The sequence below is a fragment of the Bemisia tabaci genome, chromosome 7, assembly GCF_918797505.1.
Source record: "Bemisia tabaci chromosome 7, PGI_BMITA_v3".
NCBI lineage: Eukaryota > Metazoa > Arthropoda > Insecta > Hemiptera > Aleyrodidae > Bemisia > Bemisia tabaci.
In genome coordinates this window covers 27205631-27224255 of record NC_092799.1, presented here as the reverse complement: position 1 = coordinate 27224255, position 18625 = coordinate 27205631, and the positions used below count along the sequence as shown (strand labels likewise).

The 18625-nt window shown below is 39.8% G+C and overlaps 2 protein-coding genes across 2 annotated transcripts; one reads left to right on the top strand and one right to left on the bottom strand.

Moving 5' to 3' along the window:
• Positions 1-287: 287 nt before the first annotated feature.
• LOC140225069 (uncharacterized) lies at positions 288-2744 on the bottom strand. The gene has a single exon (XM_072302561.1). The coding sequence runs from the start codon at positions 2586-2588 to the stop codon at positions 477-479; it is 2112 nt and encodes a 703-aa protein (XP_072158662.1). The 5' UTR covers positions 2589-2744; the 3' UTR covers positions 288-476.
• A 3572-nt stretch (positions 2745-6316) lies between these two features.
• Positions 6317-9292, top strand: LOC140225096 (uncharacterized). The gene has a single exon (XM_072302647.1). It carries the CDS (start codon positions 6364-6366, stop codon positions 8233-8235), a length of 1872 nt encoding a protein of 623 aa, XP_072158748.1. The 5' UTR covers positions 6317-6363; the 3' UTR covers positions 8236-9292.
• Positions 9293-18625: the final 9333 nt, after the last annotated feature.

The following is an 18625-nucleotide window of genomic DNA, read 5'->3' as shown; positions in this document are numbered from 1 at the left end:
ATCAAGTGGAAATTAATTCCATTCGCTGCAGCCGACGCGATGCCTCTCGGGACACATTCCGGCTGTAACCGTGAGGACAGAATAAGTAACGTGGGGATGTTAAGTTTAGTCCGGTCGACTCGACCTTGGCCCCGCCCCTTGCTCTTCATGTAAAATTTACACCCACCTTTATTTTAAACTTCTGAGCCAATCCGGCATTTAATAATTTAAGCCCCTAGCAGATCAGTCCAGACCGAAACCAGACCACTGCGTGGGTGTCTGTGGCCGACATGGGCTGATGTGCATTTGGGGTTTAAATTGTCATATTTACGCGCGAATTTGTGACATTTACCCTCATGGTTACCCAAAGAAGAACGAAAAAGAGGAAAAAAAATCCCTCTATTCCTTGAGTTAGTTGAAGCGGCCGTGAGGCTTTGGAGAGGACTTAATATTTTCCAGTAGTGCTACTTACCTACTAAACGCCGCCCATCGGTCAGTTACAACGCTGTTTCTCCAGCGGTCTTTAAATCTTCTAAAAATTCTTTTAATGAAGCTTCAGAATAGCGTAGTGTATAAGAGCAAGTAAAAGGTTTAAGATCGAAAGCAAAATCTTTGTTGAGGAAAAGACACCCGTTAACCATCGTTAAATCTTCAGATGCATAAATACAATTAAACTGTCCTCTTCCACTTTGTCGTAATTCTTGACCTGACGTTATATACCGGTTCAATTGTTCTCTCATTTCCAGGCATTTATCATGCATTGTATTGTTCGATTTGATGCTGTCCGTTAATATTGGAATCATCTCTCGATGGCCTTTAGCGCCCGAATCGACCACCTCCGTAAGAGCTGCCTTGTGTCCAAGTACATCATCAATTGTTAAACAATGCCTTTCCTGACGAGAGTTTATCAATAATAATTTTTCCGTGAATGTTTCATACTCTTGCCGTCGGTATCCACACCCGGCCTCAATCATATACCGTATCCCTTTGGAGTGGGTTTTTCGAAAAAAACTATCGCTTCGTCGTAATTCCTCTTGTTTACGATGCATGAGCAACAGGTCGGATTCTGAGAAAGATAGTCGCGGAGAACCGATCAGTGTCTTATTAGTGCGCATAGCAAGCGCCATTTCTAGTCTTGCAAGTCTGTGTACAAATGAGTCCCTACGGTCGAATCCGTTCTTTGATCTTATTCGTAGTGCATAACAACCATCCTTGTCTCCATCCTGATCTTGACCCATGGATTTAACAATCGCGCTGGGAACTACAAGCGTTTCGATCGACGGATCGGGATTTCGAAGCGCTATAAGCACAAACATACAAGTCGTATTTATAGCAGGATCTCGTTTCGTCGGCAACAGAACTATATCGAAATCACCCATCAAAAGATCGTAAATTTTCTGTGGGACTAGAATAGCGTCATGTGGTAACGTACATGAAATGATCGCCGTTTGATATATGCCTTCAGTGACGAAACCGGTGACGTTCGTTCTAATCATCGAGGACTTTCCACTACGATAGGCTTTAATGTTTGATACACGGAAACTAGCGTTCTCAAATTTTGAAAAGCGGTCCGCGACGAGTGCAGGCGATAGTATGACTGCTTTAATTAGCGAAATAAAGTAGCTTTTTGACTGCTCTAACCAAAGCGAGGGATCCACGATAACGTAACTATCGTAATTGGGCAAAATGCCAATTTTACCGGTCATTTTTTTTAGATGAGGTTTTTCGCCTTCTTGTTTTACGGCCAGCCCAGCCGGTGTGAAATTATCCCCGGCCCTAAATCGATTCGAACGTTTGGCACAAGACAAGTCTGATGAATTGTTACTTGAATGTAATTCGTTTCGGTGAACGATTTTGCACATGGATTTGTTACTAGCAGCCCTCAAGTATTTAACCTTGGAATGTGTTGCAAGAACACTCAAAATGAATCCAGACTGAAATTCGGTTATCGACGAAGCTTCTTCACAGCAGAGTACGGATTGTAGATAGCATGGCACGTCCGGTGTAGGGGTTTGCTCTTCAAAACTTGTCGGTCTAGACGAGATGTGCTTATGAGCATGTCGTGGACACACGTAAAATTTCAGTTCTTGGGTGGAGTAAACGTGGTATGCAGCCCAACGTGTATCATCAATGCGTTCTGTAAAATGACTATTGTGTGCTCCTTTAGATCCACTCGACGTCGAAGCGTCATTTAGTTCGTTGAACCCCTCGCAGACATTTGAGGTAGAGATGTTGCACTGAAAAGATGATTGGACCGTGCACTGACCTTTCACTCTACACCCGATACAACGGTGACACGGTGGAGCGTGGGTATGAAAATGATGAGGACATCTCGTTATGAATCCACTTTTGGCGGTATTCGGATGGAAAAGAAGTGCACTATGATTGACGAGGAATTTAGTCGGTTTTGAACATCGCGGGCAAAGTTCTTCGTTAGTTAAGTAACACGGCTTCTTCTTGTGGAAATGATGGCACTTACATTGTAATGAACGCAGATTATCTGTATTTAATGCATGATCTCGCAATTGAAAATCAAACACTTCCAGTAATCCGCTCAGAGGTCGAAGATTCACTTTATGTGTTAAGAATAGCGGTTTGCAGTCGGCCATTCTAGGAAACTGATGCAAACAGTTGCATAGGAATCACTATAAAAACTAACACGAAGATAAACAGGTTGACAAAAGTGGTAAAAATAACTAAAAAAAAAGGTAACAGAGAAGGCAAGACTAAAAGGGAAAATAGTAAAACTATAAAAGTACAAGGGAATACGTCATTGAATGAAAGATTAGGCATCGTCGTCCGCGAAAACTTTTCCCGTGCATGAGGATACAATCCGATTGTATGGTGGAAGAAAATATCGATGAGTCACTTCATATTTGACTGTATAACCGAGCGATTTTTAAGTCATAACTACACATATAAGTACTCATGAATTTTTATCGTTCTTGATCATGGTGAATTTTCCTATGATTCAAATATGTTGAATCTAGAAATTTTTAACGTTTTGTCAATTTTTTCCTCAAGTAGAAGCTACCGAATCAATTAAACACGCGGGATGCGACAAAATGATCTTTTCTGACGGACAACATGAGTTTAAATGGGAAATGCAATTAAATGACGACACGGGGTCGTGCATTTTCTCACTTTCACTTTGATTTTTATACTCTTCCTCAGATTGGGAAAAACTACAAGTGATACCACGAAGTCAGCCACTCAATTGCTTTCAGAAAAAGGGATATTTAACTTGCCTACGTTCAAATCCGCCATTTAACGGTGAGTGTAGAATGGCGAACGTCTGAAATCATTTATCGTTTAAGTTATCATTTCCTTGATGGAATTAATTTCGATCATAGGTGATCATTCAACTACTTGTACTTTCTTTCGGTTTTTGAAGTTCTAAAAGTGTTTTGTGGCAATTATCGATGTTACTTTCAGTTTTATGTTCAACAAAGCGTTGTAAACAACAGTGGTAAAATGACGCTTTCACCCTTTCATCCTTCACAACCAGCTATCCTTTATAAGGTAGTCGCGATTACCCATTGGCGTCAGTGTCTTGACAACATTTGCGTCTCACTGGACATACTTTGGACCATCCTTCTAAAGACTAGAGCCATATTTATGAGTTGAGAACCTCTCAGTATACGACGCTCATATATTGTCACAAGTTTTACCCTGTTGGTACTTTCAAGGTCCCCCTGATATAATGAACCCGCTCCCAGGGTTATTCGCTCGTGTTGTAGGCTGTAGAACAAGCGGACAAATAATGGACGTTGAGGCAATCCCTTCAGGGAAAAACACTGAAAATTCTCAACTAATTGAGGCGGACGAGAAAAATCGAGTCGCCACTGAGTTCACGTGTCCTGAGTCTCGAACGGAAATCGTAAAAAACAATATTCTTGAAAACGATGACAAAGTTGACAGATACCCGGCCAGCGGAAGAATGTCTGCTTTTCTTCGAGGGAAAATGGCCGAAGCTGCTTTAGTGCTTGCATCGAGAGAAGACGAACAACCTAACATGACAATTTTGGCACCGTCTAATCCGAGCGACGACTCGAGTCTTATGGATTTCGATCGCCAAGCACAATATACTGGAACTCAAGGGCTAGAACTGCATTCCACAGGCTGGATCGGAAGAAAGAATGATCGTTTTTCGACGGCCGAAGTGACGAATGACGCTCTCTTTGAAAAACAAGAACTTCGCAAAAACTTAAACGCTGACAACAATTTTAGTGTATCAACAAGGTACAATGCGCATGTCGAGAACAGAAACGGCCCTCTACAAATGAGTTCCACAGGCACCGCACTTCATGTAGAATCCGTTCAAAAGACGCTTCCTGTTTCAAGTATGGCAGGAGCATCCGATCTAGAAAAACGGAATGATGAAAATTATAGCTCGAGTTTTCAAAAGTATTTCCAACAGGTACACAATGCTGAACGTCAATCACCTACAGGCAGTGAAAAATTTGGAATGAACAGAAACGCTACCGACACTTTCTACGGTGGAATTTGCCAAAAAATGGATGTTGAGAGGAACGCCGAAATACTTCCGGTGGTCGATCATGATAAAACAACCGTACGTCTTCCGGCGCCTTCAGAATTGTACTTCGATTCCGTCAGGAAAGATTCAAAGTCTGAGACTACCGACGAAAGTGTTATTAACATTTCGCTTAAGAAAGACACTCCAGCTTTCTCTTCAGGGAAAAACATTGAAGATTCTCTACTAATTGAGGCGGACGAGAAAAATCGAGCCGCCACTGAGTTCACCTGTGCTGAGTCCCGAACGAAAATCGTAAAAAACGATATTCTCGAAAACGACAACAAAGTTGACAAATACCCCGCCGGCGGAAGAATGTCCGCTTTTCTTCGAGCGAAAATGGCGGAAGCTGCTTCAGTGTTTGCATCGGGAGAAGACGAGCAACCTAAGATGACAATTTTGGCACCGTTTAATCCGAACGACGACTCGAGTTTTATGGATTTCGATCGCCAAGCACAATTTACTGGAACTCAAGGGCTAGAACTGCATTCCACAGGCTTGATCGGAAGAAAGAATGATCGTTTTTCGACGGCCGAAGTGACGAATGACGCTCTCTTTGAAAAACCAGAACTCCGCAAAAACTTAATGGCGGACGACAATATTGGTGTATCGACAAGGTACAATGCGCATGTCGAGAACAGAAACGACCTTCTACAAATGAGTTCCACATGCTCCGCACTTCATGTAGAATCCGTTCAAAAGATGCTTCCTGTTTCAAGTATGGCAGGAGCGTCTGATCTTGAAAAACGGAATGTTGAAAATTATAGCTCGAGTTTTCAAAAGTATTTTCAACAGGTACACAATGCTGAACGTCAATCACCTACAGGCAGTGAAAAATTTGGAATGAAAAGAAACGCTACCGACACTTTCTACGGTGGAATTTGCCAAAAAATGGATGTTGAGAGGAACGCCGAAATACTTCCGGTGGTCGATCATGATAAAACAACCGTACGTCTTCCGGCGCCTTCAGAATTGTACTTCGATTCCGTCCGGAAAGATTCAAAGTCTGAGACTACCGACAAAAGTGTTATTAGCATTTCGCTTCAGAAGGACACTCCAGCTTTCGCTTCAGGGAAAAACACTGAAGATTCTCTACTAATTGAGGCGGACGAGAAAAATCGAGCCGCCACTGAATTCACCTGTCCTGAGTCCCGAACGAAAATCGTAAAAAACGATATTCTTGAAAACGACAACAAAGTTGACAGATACCCTGCCGGCGGAAGAATGTCTGTTTTTCTTCGAGCGAAAATGGCCGAAGCTGCTTCAGTGCTTGCATCGAGAGAGGACGAGCAACCTGACATGACAATTTTAGCACCGTCTAATCCGAGCGACGACTCGAGTCTTATGGATTTCGATCGCCAAGCAGAATATACCGGAACCCTAGTCGGAAGAAAGGATGATCGTTTTTCGACGCCCGAAATGACGAATGACGCTCTCTTTGAAAAACAAGAACTTCGCAAAAACTTAATTGCGGACGACAATAAAAGTGTATCAACAAGGTCCAATGCGCTTGTTGAGAACAGGAACGGCCCTCTACAAATGAGTTCGACATGCTCCGCTCTCCATGTAGAATCCGTTCAAAAGACGCTTCCTGTTTCAAGTATTGCAGGAGCATCCGATCTAGAAAAACGGAATGTTGAAAATTATAGCTCGAGATTTCAAAAGCGTTCTCAACACGTCCACAATGCTGAACGTCAATCACCTACAGGCAGGAAAAAGTTGGAACGAAAAGAAACGCTACAGACTCTTTATACGGTGGAATTGATGGAATCACGCCAGCAACGGGAGGCAAACGAAAGTCAAATCCATGCAATGTACCTTTGCACCGATTTGTTCGAGTACTCAAATCGATGATCGTAAATTTCCTCTTGCAATACGAGAAGGAACCAAACCAAAAGATCGATATTATTTCGAACTATGAAACAAATTGTAAAAGAATTTTCGTTGACGATGAAGAAAGACGCGGAATTTCTAAATTTGATCGTAATAAGAAAGCAGTATTTTTCGAAGAGCAACAAACTTTTGAGATAGATCGATTGTATGAAGAAAGAACTTCAGAAGATCGTGCTCGAATCCTCGCTCGTTTCATCAGTCATGCTTTTCTCATATGCGAAACTAACGGTTTCAATTTACTATTCTCGCGTGAGCATCTCAAATACTTTCTCGCGACCCATAAACGCTACGTTGGAATCGAAGATTTCAAACACGTGAATCAATTTGATATCGATTCCTACAATGCTCCTAATATTAACGGTAGAAACGTATCGAAACAATTATTTGGAGCGGCTAGCCGACGGGCGGAAAATGTAAACAACAGTAACGGCGCTAACAATAAGAGTTCAAGCGGAAGGAATTTTAACAAAAAAGGAATTCTTAAAACCGCTCGCAATAATATACTCATCGAATATCTTCGTTCTCCGCGGAATTTTGCTAACAGCTTTTCAAGATGCGAAGAAGATGATGTAGAGGCATTGCAATTCATCGTGCAGAATGATTTAAATCTCCCACGTGATTGGTATGAGGGTATGTATTTAAACGAAAATGATCCTGAAAAAAATTTGAACAACCGTTTTCCAATTTACAAAACGGATGCCGATAATACACAAGTCATGGACGGGTACAGGAAAATAGCCATTAACGACAAAGAACGAGCTCTAATATTCTTGAGCCCGAATTGCGTGTTAAGTTTGAAAGGCCAGCGTTTTGTTTTACCACACCCCAACATTTGTCGAGAATTTTCGGAGAAAACTCTACAATTGTTATCTAGTAACGGTATTGACTACATATTTGTAGAAATTTTAACTCCGAAAACGTTAGTGATCGATCTGTTGTACGTTTCTGTGAGTAGTAAAAAAAAAAAATGGGCAAACGAATATGTAGAAGAATTGGTGCAAAAATTTTCATGTCTAAGCCATGATGAGAGATTGGAATGTGCTCGTTGGTTACTACCGGAAATGCTTGTTGTCGAAGACTTCCAAAGCAACGACTATGACGGTAATTATATACGTAAATTTTCAGGACCTACCGGTAATGAATCGTATATTTTTCGAAGACCGAACCATAATATGGCGGCAATAGGTATGCAAAGAAACAATATTTTGCTGGCTTGTTTTGATGATGATGCTGCACGTCTCATTTACAAACTTAACGTGCCAATCTTTGGATCCATAGCTCAACTCTTCGGTGTTATACCGTTAAATTTTCAACGAGCGGCTATTCGGAATTGCAATAATGACACTGGGGAGAAGATTAGAAGGCTTGGAACGAACCTTCCGACAATTGAACTGAACGGAAAACTCATCGAGATCCAAAATCTAAAACAGTCCGATTTGATCGACCCTTCGGTGTGGATTGGACAGAATGTGTACTGCGCAGCAAATACAGATAAAATTGCTCTTTTTGAAACAGCCATCCTTGTTGAGTATAAAGAATCATTCCTCAATGTCAAGGATCAAGAAAAGATAATATCCGCTCCATCAACTGCTAAATTAGTGAGAGAGGTTGATCGCAAACCTTACGAAAGTTCCTCTACTGAGGAGAAGAAGACTACTTCCGGGACAATTCCTGCGGAAAAAGTAATGGCCTACATTGAAGATCCGAGATCCAGGCATCAACTTATAGATTTGCTCGTCAGATTTTCTGGCGGTCAAGATTTTTTGAGAAACCTTCAAGACAGGTTCACGAAAGAAAACTTACCGAACGATTTGAATTTGGGGTTCTAAAATTCAACGGTTGCAAGAGTACCATTTTCATTGGAGAATTGTCGTCGTAGATGCACAGTAGAATCTTTGCTGCCAGCTTTTGACCTCGTATGAGCCACAAGAGCGTCTTGTCGTAAACCAATTCTCATTGTTCCTCGGTGCATCAAAACAGTTTACCATGTGTTGCACACAGCAAATATTAATAGTTACATTAATTATATGGTACTTTATTACAACAGCAAAAAAGTCGATTTATAGAAACATCATTTAGTGAGAAATCAAAGAAGTTGAGTTAAAATGAAGTAACTTACCGGTCAATTTCATACGTCATCCGTACGTTCAAAGAGCACGCTCACTAATGTTCAGTGTTTGCACATCCTTGTTACTTTACGACATAACTTAGCAGATAGCGGCATTAATTGTTACTTTTTTGTAAAAGATTCTGAGTTGCCTACATTGAATAAAACTTTATTGTATACTTTTTCCGATTGTTTTTGGCATCGGCCCTTCCTTTTTTCCTCTTTTGTTTCCTATCTTTCTTTGTTTCTTGCATCATACACAAAATTGTAAACTGGATGATGAAATGTTTACGTAAAGAATGTGTGGAGGAAATTTTATATTATTTCATTTTTTTTAGATTAGTGTAATGAATTAATTAAGTTAGGTACCATTGAATGCTTCGGTGCGAATACCTTCAGTAATTATGGAAGTAACTAAAATTTTCACAGTAAATTTTACAATGATATAATTTGGAGATGAGCTGAAGTTCCTGATTGGATCATAATCAATATTGAACTTATTATTTCAAGAATACTAGTCTTGAAACATAATTTTGAATCTTTTCTTTCGAAAGATTTTGCTGTGCATTATCAACAGTTTTCATCGTTAAAATTGTATTCCCACCTGTCAAATGATATTTTTGACACGAATACAGATGCATTTCAGTTGCAATCCAAGTTTAAAAATAGTAGAGTTATAATTTGTGGAAAATATTTTTTCGTGTTCAATTTTATATTTTCCTAGCATTTTTTGAGCTTTTTTATCGTGAAAGAAAAAAAAATAATATGAAATTTCATTGAGAGGTTTGCAGCTAGGAAATTAATATCATGTTCTACAATAAAGAAAAATCTACAGTAAAATATGCCAAGGCGGAACTTTTCTCAGAATCAATCGGAAATTTTTTTAATGCAACCATCAGACGTCTTTTTGAAACTAGAGAGATGTTCTTTGAAACAATGAGAACTTCGGTTGTTACAACAAGAATTCCTGCCGCGGCATATTTAACTGTACCAAATTCTGTTGGTTCAACGGAAAATTTTTCTCAGTGTATGGTTTTCAAATGAAACGTTGTTTTGTAGATGGAGAAAAAATAAAGAATACAACTTACGAATTATGTCAAAAAATTATAAATTATATTGTAAGCATAGTTAAAATTTACGACGGTGAAACGAATATTAATTTACGTATGAGACGGTGACAATGATTGCATGTATATGCACATTCACAATAACAAAACATTTCAGAGCCTCTGCCTAACGATGAAAAAAAGATTTCGTGTTTTAATTGACACAGCGCATTTTGTTTCATTTACTTGAGTGTGCTTTAGTACAGTGAGGCATTTACAAATTTAAAACAAGCACTACTTCCTCCACCTTTACAGATGAACCAACTTTAGCAGGCTACAATTCTGTGACTCATCCTAAACTACACAAATACACAACATAGCACTTACATCTAATTTCGCTATTCACTTTAACTAAAGTCATATCTAAAAAATTTGAGGCAGTTGTTATTCTCAATTTCAAGGGTACATTTGATGGTGGGATTTAAACTGTTGAAGAATTCAAGAATAGCATGCGTATCCTCTTTTTTTACACAAGAAAAAATATCGTCGACACACCACTTGTATATCCAAATTCCAATGGAGACAAACTCAAGGCAGTAGGTACTTTTGATGCGTTCCATTGACATGTTGGCCAACAGGCAACAGCCGAAAGGCTACCTCCCATGGTCGAACCCGAAATTTGCTAATAAAACACATCGTCAAATTGACAGATGGCGGAGGTGAGGCACACTATTAAAGTACTAAAAATCTGTTCTTTAGGTAACGGACAGAACATTTCAACTTCTTCTCATTTCAGTTCCACACATCGGAGGGCAAAATCAGCAAATACGTTAGTGTACATGCTAACTACATCAAGAGATATTAAATCATAATCGTCAGGTACTTAATGTTTCAGCATTGATTAAATCCAAAAATTCCGAAGAGTTTCGAATATATATAATAATATTACAATAATACGTATACACATATACATAACATTTAAACGACTCACCAAAGCTGATCGTAAAGAGCGCTTATGTAATTTATCGCCATCTGCACTGCCTCGAGCCGGGTAAGTCGCCGGTCGTTGCCGAGCGAAGGGAGGACTTTGCGGAGTTTGTCCCAAGCATCGTTGAGAGCTCGACTCCTCTGTCTCTCCCTGTCCCACTTCAAAATCGTTCTCTTCATGACGTCCGAATTCTCAAACTTGGCACTGCAGCAGCACCGCTGGTGCTTGTTCCTACTGCTCGAGGAGAAGCTCTCTTCGTCGAAGCCTTCCAGGGAGTCCTCATCGTCGACCGGGTCATCGCGTTGGAGCGTCTGTTTCTGGGGAATACCCGAGGATTCGGGACTCGGGGAACTCATCTCCTTTTTGAGGACATTCTCCGCTTCAGCTATCATACGACGTAAATTCTCCGGATTAGGCGTGTGGCACCAGTCGGAATAGCCGTCTTTGTGCCAATCGGCGGATAGGAACGAGGGCTGTTCCTTCTCCATGAAAAACTCGGTAGACTGTTCGTCGTGACAAGAAAAAATAAATGTCTCGTCAAAATGAAAAAATGTTGATGAATGATTAATTTTTCTTAGGAAAAAAGAGAAGAAAAAATAAAAAACACTTCCTTGAATGTTCACAATCCTTGTTTTCGCTAACGATGAACGAGATGAGAAAAGGCGCACTTTTTTGTATTTTAAGTAGTAAGCAAAAACGGGATATTGTCGAAGGAGACTTCGTAACGGCGGCGCTAAGGCAAACGGTGCAATGAAGAGGCAAGACTGAATTACGAACGCTTAAATATTACGTAGGAACTTTCACTTCTACCAATAATTATTAAAGTGTACTGCGCGGATATCTAAAACACCTAAACTACTCTAGATCTTCAACCAACCAACTTGTCAGTGGCTGTTTGTGCTAGTCACTAAGGCCAAGCCCTCATCCGGACGAATCTTATAAACAATAAACAACAAACAAAAGCGTGACTTCGTCCAAGTAATTTAGAGGCGGCTCCCAGATCCAGGTTGGGAAGGGGCTCGGCAGGGGGCTTCCGAGCAAGGGAACTATCAATGACCGACTGGAACGTTACGGCTCGGAAACTGAATCGTGGATCTTGGCTCGTAGCAATCAAAAATCATTTATTGTCAACGGAGATATAAACGCAAAGTAGAAAAATGAGCGCATCGCTGAAAAGAATCCAGCAGACACACACACATACTTCAGAATACTCTAATTCAATCTTTAAAATTCCAATGGAATTTTTAGGCTTTTTTCAAGGGAGGGGGGGGGGGCTTGTTTCCTCGCAGAACAGTGCGGGTCAAGTACTATTCTACCAACGCCTTATTTTTTTAAAATATAACCCCCGTTTGTCACTATTTATTTCATCACTTAAATACCAACGATCGTATTATATTTTCCTCGAATATTGTTAGCAAAATTAACTTCATTAACTCAGCAGAAAGCATTCAGACTTTGTTCATACAAAGTGATCAATTAAAAAAAACAGCATTAAATTGTGTTTTTCAATCTCCCTATTACTCTTTTGCTGCATTTTTTCTTGAGTGAAACTTTGATTCAATAACAAAAATAATCGAAAAAAAATAAATACTACTTATTGGTTGCAAACCCTATTGATATGTTATAAAGGAGCTTGTTAACCTGTTTCAAATTCTTGCATTTTCAGAAATTACAGTATCGCCTGGTCATACAGAAATTTCTTCAGATTTTTCCGAGCCGTTTGTATCAAAAAGAAAAGAAAAAAAAGAAGAAAAAAAAAGAATCGAGGAATTTACTTTCATTACTCTGAAACTTTTTGCCTGTGTCGTTTAAGATGCGATTTGATGACTTGCGGTTTTTCGGAAATGAGTGTTTGGTTCCGAGAGCACTACCATCAGTTGCTGCACATCTCTGTGCAATGATTGTAACGTGGTTGACGAAGCATCTTCCGTTGTGATGTAAACATGTTTCAAATTCTTGCATTTTCAGAAATTACAGTATCGCCTGATCATACAGTAATTTCTTCAGATTTTTCCGAGCCGTTTGTATCAAAAAGAAAAGAAAAAAAAGAAGAAAAAAAAAGAATCGAGGAATTTACTTTCATTACTGTGAAACTTTTTGTCTGTGTCGTTTAAATGCGATTTGATGACTTGCGGTTTTTCGGAAATGAGTGGTTGGTTCCGAGAGCACTACCATCAGTTGCTGCACATCTCTGTGCAATGATTGTAACGTGGTTGACGAAGGATCTTCCGTTGTGATGTTAAAAGCTTTACAGTTTTTCACTTTGCAGCAATTCTATATATTGTTGTGGATCTTTAATCAGTCTCTGAAAGATGTCGGACTCTAAAAAGTTTTTTAAAAAAACTAAATCGAAAAAATAATATTTTTCCCCGAAGATCTCCCTCTCTTGTTTACCTAAGATTCGCTCGTATTCATCGTACATTTTTATCGAAAAAAGTTGCTTTAGTTTCTCGTGCTTTTTCAAAATCCCTATTAGTTTTTGAATACGCTCTCTGGGAGTTTCAAGCTGACATAACGCAACCATGATATTATGACCTCTGTCATAATTGTATGCCATATCACTCAACATCAGCTTGGAATACTTTAATCGGCGCCATCTGCTGATGTTGCGAGTTCTAATTAAAATGTCAATTAAAAAACCTGCTAAGTTATTAATCACGCAAGTATCTAAACTGTAGCCGGAGACAGGTTTTGATTGTTGCGCAATTTCAACAAAGACAAGAGTTATATTGAAAATTTTTGCAACCGTATTGCACAATTTAGATTTGTCAAAGAGAATGGTGCGAAGGAAATGACCGAGTATATAGTAAATACGGTTTAAATCGGTATCGTTATTCTCTAATCTAGCTTGTTCCACCAGATCACGTTTATTTTTCAACTGACTGTATGAAACTATTCCTCTCCAAGAGCACTTTTCGTAATCTTTCAAAATGTGGGTGCGAGGATCATTTGTGAACCGTCGTATTATATCGAAACTGATCCCTTCACCACATACATCTTTATATTCCTCGTCAGTTTCATGACTCTCAATCATCGATAAAACCGTTTCAGTAATGTCCATGTATTTCACGAGCGACTTCCAACAGTCTAATTCTGACTGATCTTTTGAAGTTACAGTTTCTGAGAGTCGCAAAAAGTTCATTTGGATCTTGAATTTTTCTCGGAAAATTTCGTACTGACGAGAGTTTGACGCTGAATCTATCTCTAAGGCTTGAGACATAATTTTTTTCAAAGTCTTATATTCTATTTGATAAAGATTCATTTCAGGACGATCCCGACCATTTTCCTCTGCATCTACGAAAATCATTGGTATTGAAACGTACACCCAATCTTCTATTTTATTAACTTCTAACGGATAAGCCTCATTAGTAACATGTTGTGTTAATTTTGCAGTAGTTTTTAACGGTATTTCTTTCATTAACGGGACAAATACTGGCCTTTCTGAGTGAGCCACGAGCTGTTCATATTCAGAGTCGATTTTGAACGGCGGATCGCAAAGTTCGTCCACTTTTGGTCGAGCAATCGCCTCAGAACATTCTCCTCCTTTGATATGAGCTTCAAGTTCCTTCGGTCCAAGGGTTTTTTCCTCTAGGAAATCCGCAAGTTTGCTTGGTTTTTGCTGAATTGTATGATTTAACTTGCAACTTTCTACGATTAAGGTATCCGGTTCGAAGTCACCCCTTGCTAATGGGCTGCTTGGAAATTTTATTGGATTATATGAAAGTGTACCTCCGAAAAGGACCGGAGGCGATTCGAATATTTGCTCGGGGTGATTTTCCGATTGTAAACTCGAAAAATCAATTCGACGTCGTTGAGATGAGCATGCAAAAAGAGGAGGTTTCTCGCGCGAATCCCCTTCGAATGCTAGTGATGTAGACGAATTAGAAATCCCTTCCGGTGAGCCTGTGAGAGCGCAATCGACAACGCGCGACTCTCTCTCAGGAGCATGCCGTTTTGCTTGAGGTACTTTGAAGTAGTGCTTCCGCCTAGGCATATTTGGATCGATAAAGTTGGATTTAAACTTTTCAGGCCGTCAAGGTATTCAAAAGCTTGATCGTGTACTTTAGCTTTCCGCTTATATTCAATACTATATTATCCATCGGCACTTGGAATCAACTTTTTAAGCGTATATGTTCGTGGGATCACCAACCGTTACAGTTATGTATCGATCATGACCGACAACTTGTTCACCGTTGGTCGAGTAAACGCGGGATATTCTCATTATTTTGAAAAAGGAACGAATTATTCGCATTAAATATTCATCGATCGTTTTTATACTGCTTACGTGTGTCCGTGAGAGAGTAGCATCATTATTTCGAATTCCGGACAAATGAACCTTAGATTTTACCCAAAATATCAAATCCTTCTCCGGAAAATGAAAATATCCGCTATGGTCATCGATGCAAGTGAAATTACCGGGCATTATCAATATTATTAGAGCGTGATTAGAAGGTGGAACGAATTGGTACATCGCACCCGCGCGTGAGTCAAAGTAGACATTACTCTCCGTGAATCTATCTTGAAAGTAGCGGTACTCGAGCAGGATCATATCCTCCGCATTGTTCGTACTAGCAATCACAGTTTCACCAAAGCGTGGATCGACATAGCTCGTGTAAAAATTATGCTCCGGTATAACCTTTTGAACGGTCCGCACATACGGTATGTTTAACGATTTTAGTGGGTGAGTTGCGACAGTCTCGTTTATTTTCAGAGTGTTCAGGAGCTCAGCATCAAGGTTTACATCCGTAAAAGCAAACAATCTACCGTACGCATAACCTTGATCGTCTATGAGATCGGTTTTTTTTCGCACGGCGCGATTCACCCTGGCCCATACTCCATCAGGCACCGCACGGATCGTTATTGGAACGATCTGACCTAGGCGATCACGAATGAATCTTTCCTCTCCTTGAACAAATGAATCTATAGGAAGGCGAACCCGATACGGAAGCGCATACGTGAATAAGTTAGGTACATATTCGCGCTCGAAAATTATGTTCCGATGCTGATCTTCCAATGCGGCGATGGCAAAAGGCACAAGACCCTTATTTCTGGCCATATTTGCACGCGCTAAATATTCTATATCTTCTGTCTCCTTTTTAAGGAATAAAAAGAGACTGAAGGTTTACCATTCAAGTGAGATAAATCCAAATGAGAGCAAAAAGGCAACAGAAATGACCGTAACCATTGGCACAACAGTGAAATTGTATATAATCAGCTCAGTCAGTCTAGGAAAATTAGTTCGCACGAGAATGAACATCGGAGCAGAAACATTATCGGGCACTTTTTTCGATGGAGGACATGTCAATATGCTATTGAAAAGAACTTCCTTCGCTGTGAATAAATTTAAAAATGAAGATGTTTCACAGAATACTCGATACGATGTGGAAATGTCTTGTTCAGCAGCATCACGTATCGAATAGAACAAACGAAGTACCTAAAGGAGGCTTGTTTCTTCGTTCGGCTTTTTAGTGGGATTCTAGATTAAAACCCGTGAATTTGACCAGGACGAGACCAATGTATACCCACGAGAATTAATCAAAACAAAAGCAGGAGAAAATTTTATGTAGGTATTGGGATATGGATATGGAGTGAGCAAACTTCTGATCCTCCTCCTGTGTGAATTATTTTCGGTTTTGAATCGTTGGCAAAAGTACGAGACCGTTTGTACAGAGGGTATGAATGGAACAGGGAAAAGTACATTAGTGTTGTTCCTGCGCAAGATCCTACTTTAGAATCAACCAGGAATGTCTGTATATAACCGAAGGTCCTTCCTGCAACTTGAACCTTCTCTACGCGCTCGATCATGTATCTGCTAACCCCGAGGTTTTTGGTACCATCATAATCGTTCAGTTGATGCAGGATCTTGTGGGATGCGTACACTGATATTTTGAATGACGCAAATCTACACCAAGATGTGAATCATCTTATTTTCGTCGTCAGAGACCGACATTGTTTTTCGAATCTTACCGTTCTTGGCCCTCGCATCGCCGCTGTTTATCTTACGTTGCACCGTTTTGTAATTCTTCCCGAAACTCTAAAGACTATTGCCTACTGCAGACATTCAAGAGGGTTACTCTTACCGACTGATTTACTCGACTGCAGTCATCATCTGATCGTAACTAAAGCTCTCTTGTTACGAGGAGGTATCAACGATACTTTCGATGCGACTAACTACAATCATCATGAGACCCAACATGACTTTTTCGTTTATTCTGCAAACTTTGTAAAGCAACCTGTTTTCATTATTGCGCGTACCTATATTTTCAACATATTCAATCATTCTGAGTGATTCTCAAAGGGAAATCGCCGCTCGGATATATGTAAGTATACCTGGATATCCAATTTCGATAGGTGAGGGAAACGATAAGGGATACATTCATGTACTGGATCGTCAACGGTCAATTTTTTTTAAGCTTCTGGACACTTGTGAAGGTACTTTCCTCTTAATTATAGTACCAAATAAATTTTTCCTAACCGACTATAGCTTACGCTAAATGATTATACTTTTTCCGGATTTTTTGACTACAGCTAACCTACAAAGGTCTTATGACTGCCGCTGAAGCTCCTCTGTCACAAAGGAGGTTTACTTTAGCCAATGCAATTGCGTGCATTAACTGTCATTGATCATTTTTGCAAAGGATCTCTTCCGTCGATGGATACGTCGTGCATATGTCCTAATAAAACAACGTGCGTTTCATGAAAATCTCAAAAGCACAATGGTCGTCGATACAGTCACTGAGTTCTTACAAAAACACGATCCTCCGACGAGAGTATTCCTGTATAACGTATACGACGATGGAAACTTATTACCTCGCAAAAGCCATCCAAACTTTGACCGTTATGCTGACTTCGAAGGGAATAAGTGTCCATCCTATATGATCGGCAGAAGTGAACCTTTTATCGTCATTGTCGACGATGCGCGAAATGATGCAGTGAAAAAAATTACTCTTCAAGTAAACGAGACTGCATATTTAACCGGATATGTAATTACACAAGAATTGGGAGATTTGAAAGCCTACTCAGAATCGCTGTTTAAAAATGAACAACTCACGAAGTGTGATTTGGGAATGACGATCATATTGATGGCCTTCGGTGAATATCACACTCACGGACAATACCCTGTCTTCGTCAATGATTTTCACAGTATTGCTGAGTTCAAATTACTAGAGACATTCATCGGTAAACATGCAAGTTCTATTGTGTTTTACAAGCACTTGCTTATCGATAAAACATTTGGCATTTTCGCAAACGCATCAAAATTCTGCAACAGCGAGGCAATTGGCTACTTGGAAGCTCTGTTCATTTTAACATCGATGACCAAGGAGAAGTCTCGGCCAGAGGAGTTCATCGAATGGATCTCAAATTATCATATACGAATAATCGAAAGTTTTTACGCTTTGACGACTCTCGATGAACCTGAGCTTTCAGTAGTTCAATGTCAAGAGGTTTTTGCAAAACAGGCATCATCGTGCGAAATTGAAAAATTCAGCCACGAGGCATCTTTTGATTTCCGTAATTATGCTTTTTGGTTCTCTGTTCCTCATGGATCAGTTTGGTTTTCATGGCATGGAGTGGCGCGGTGTTTTTACGGATTCGCAAAGAGAGATTATAACGCTCTACTCAACGTGCTGCAAGGCATCACTGAAGGTGCGGTGGTGGGGTTTATACATAATCGCCAAGTTTATCCCGTCCTGATCGATTCTCCTAATTTGGCCGGCCGTTGGTTACAGACCGTCGCTGTGTTTAAAAATTTGGCTTTAAATGTGGTTCATCGAAATGATTCACTAGTTGAAAACGAAGGTATAAATGTTTTCTGCGTGAAGAATGGCTGTAAAACTATATTTCGTATTCCGATGTCATCGCGAAACCGTAAATATGAATAAATAAACAACCGATGTATCTGTCTATAATTTTGGAAGTCTTATTTTTAATGAATACAGTACTTACCATTCAAATGTCATTGTGGGCTATTATTGCGTCACAATTTTCGGAATGAAATACTTGCGACTTCGTGAGAATGGAAACTCACCGCGGTTTGGAAATTGAAGAACGCTCAAAATACCCGATGTATGGAAAAC

Coding starts and splice junctions, on each gene's coding strand:
- LOC140225069 (XM_072302561.1), bottom strand. CDS start 2,588: ATGGCCGACTGCAAACCGCTATTCTTAACACATAAAGTGAATCTTCGA.
- LOC140225096 (XM_072302647.1), top strand. CDS start 6,364: ATGATCGTAAATTTCCTCTTGCAATACGAGAAGGAACCAAACCAAAAG.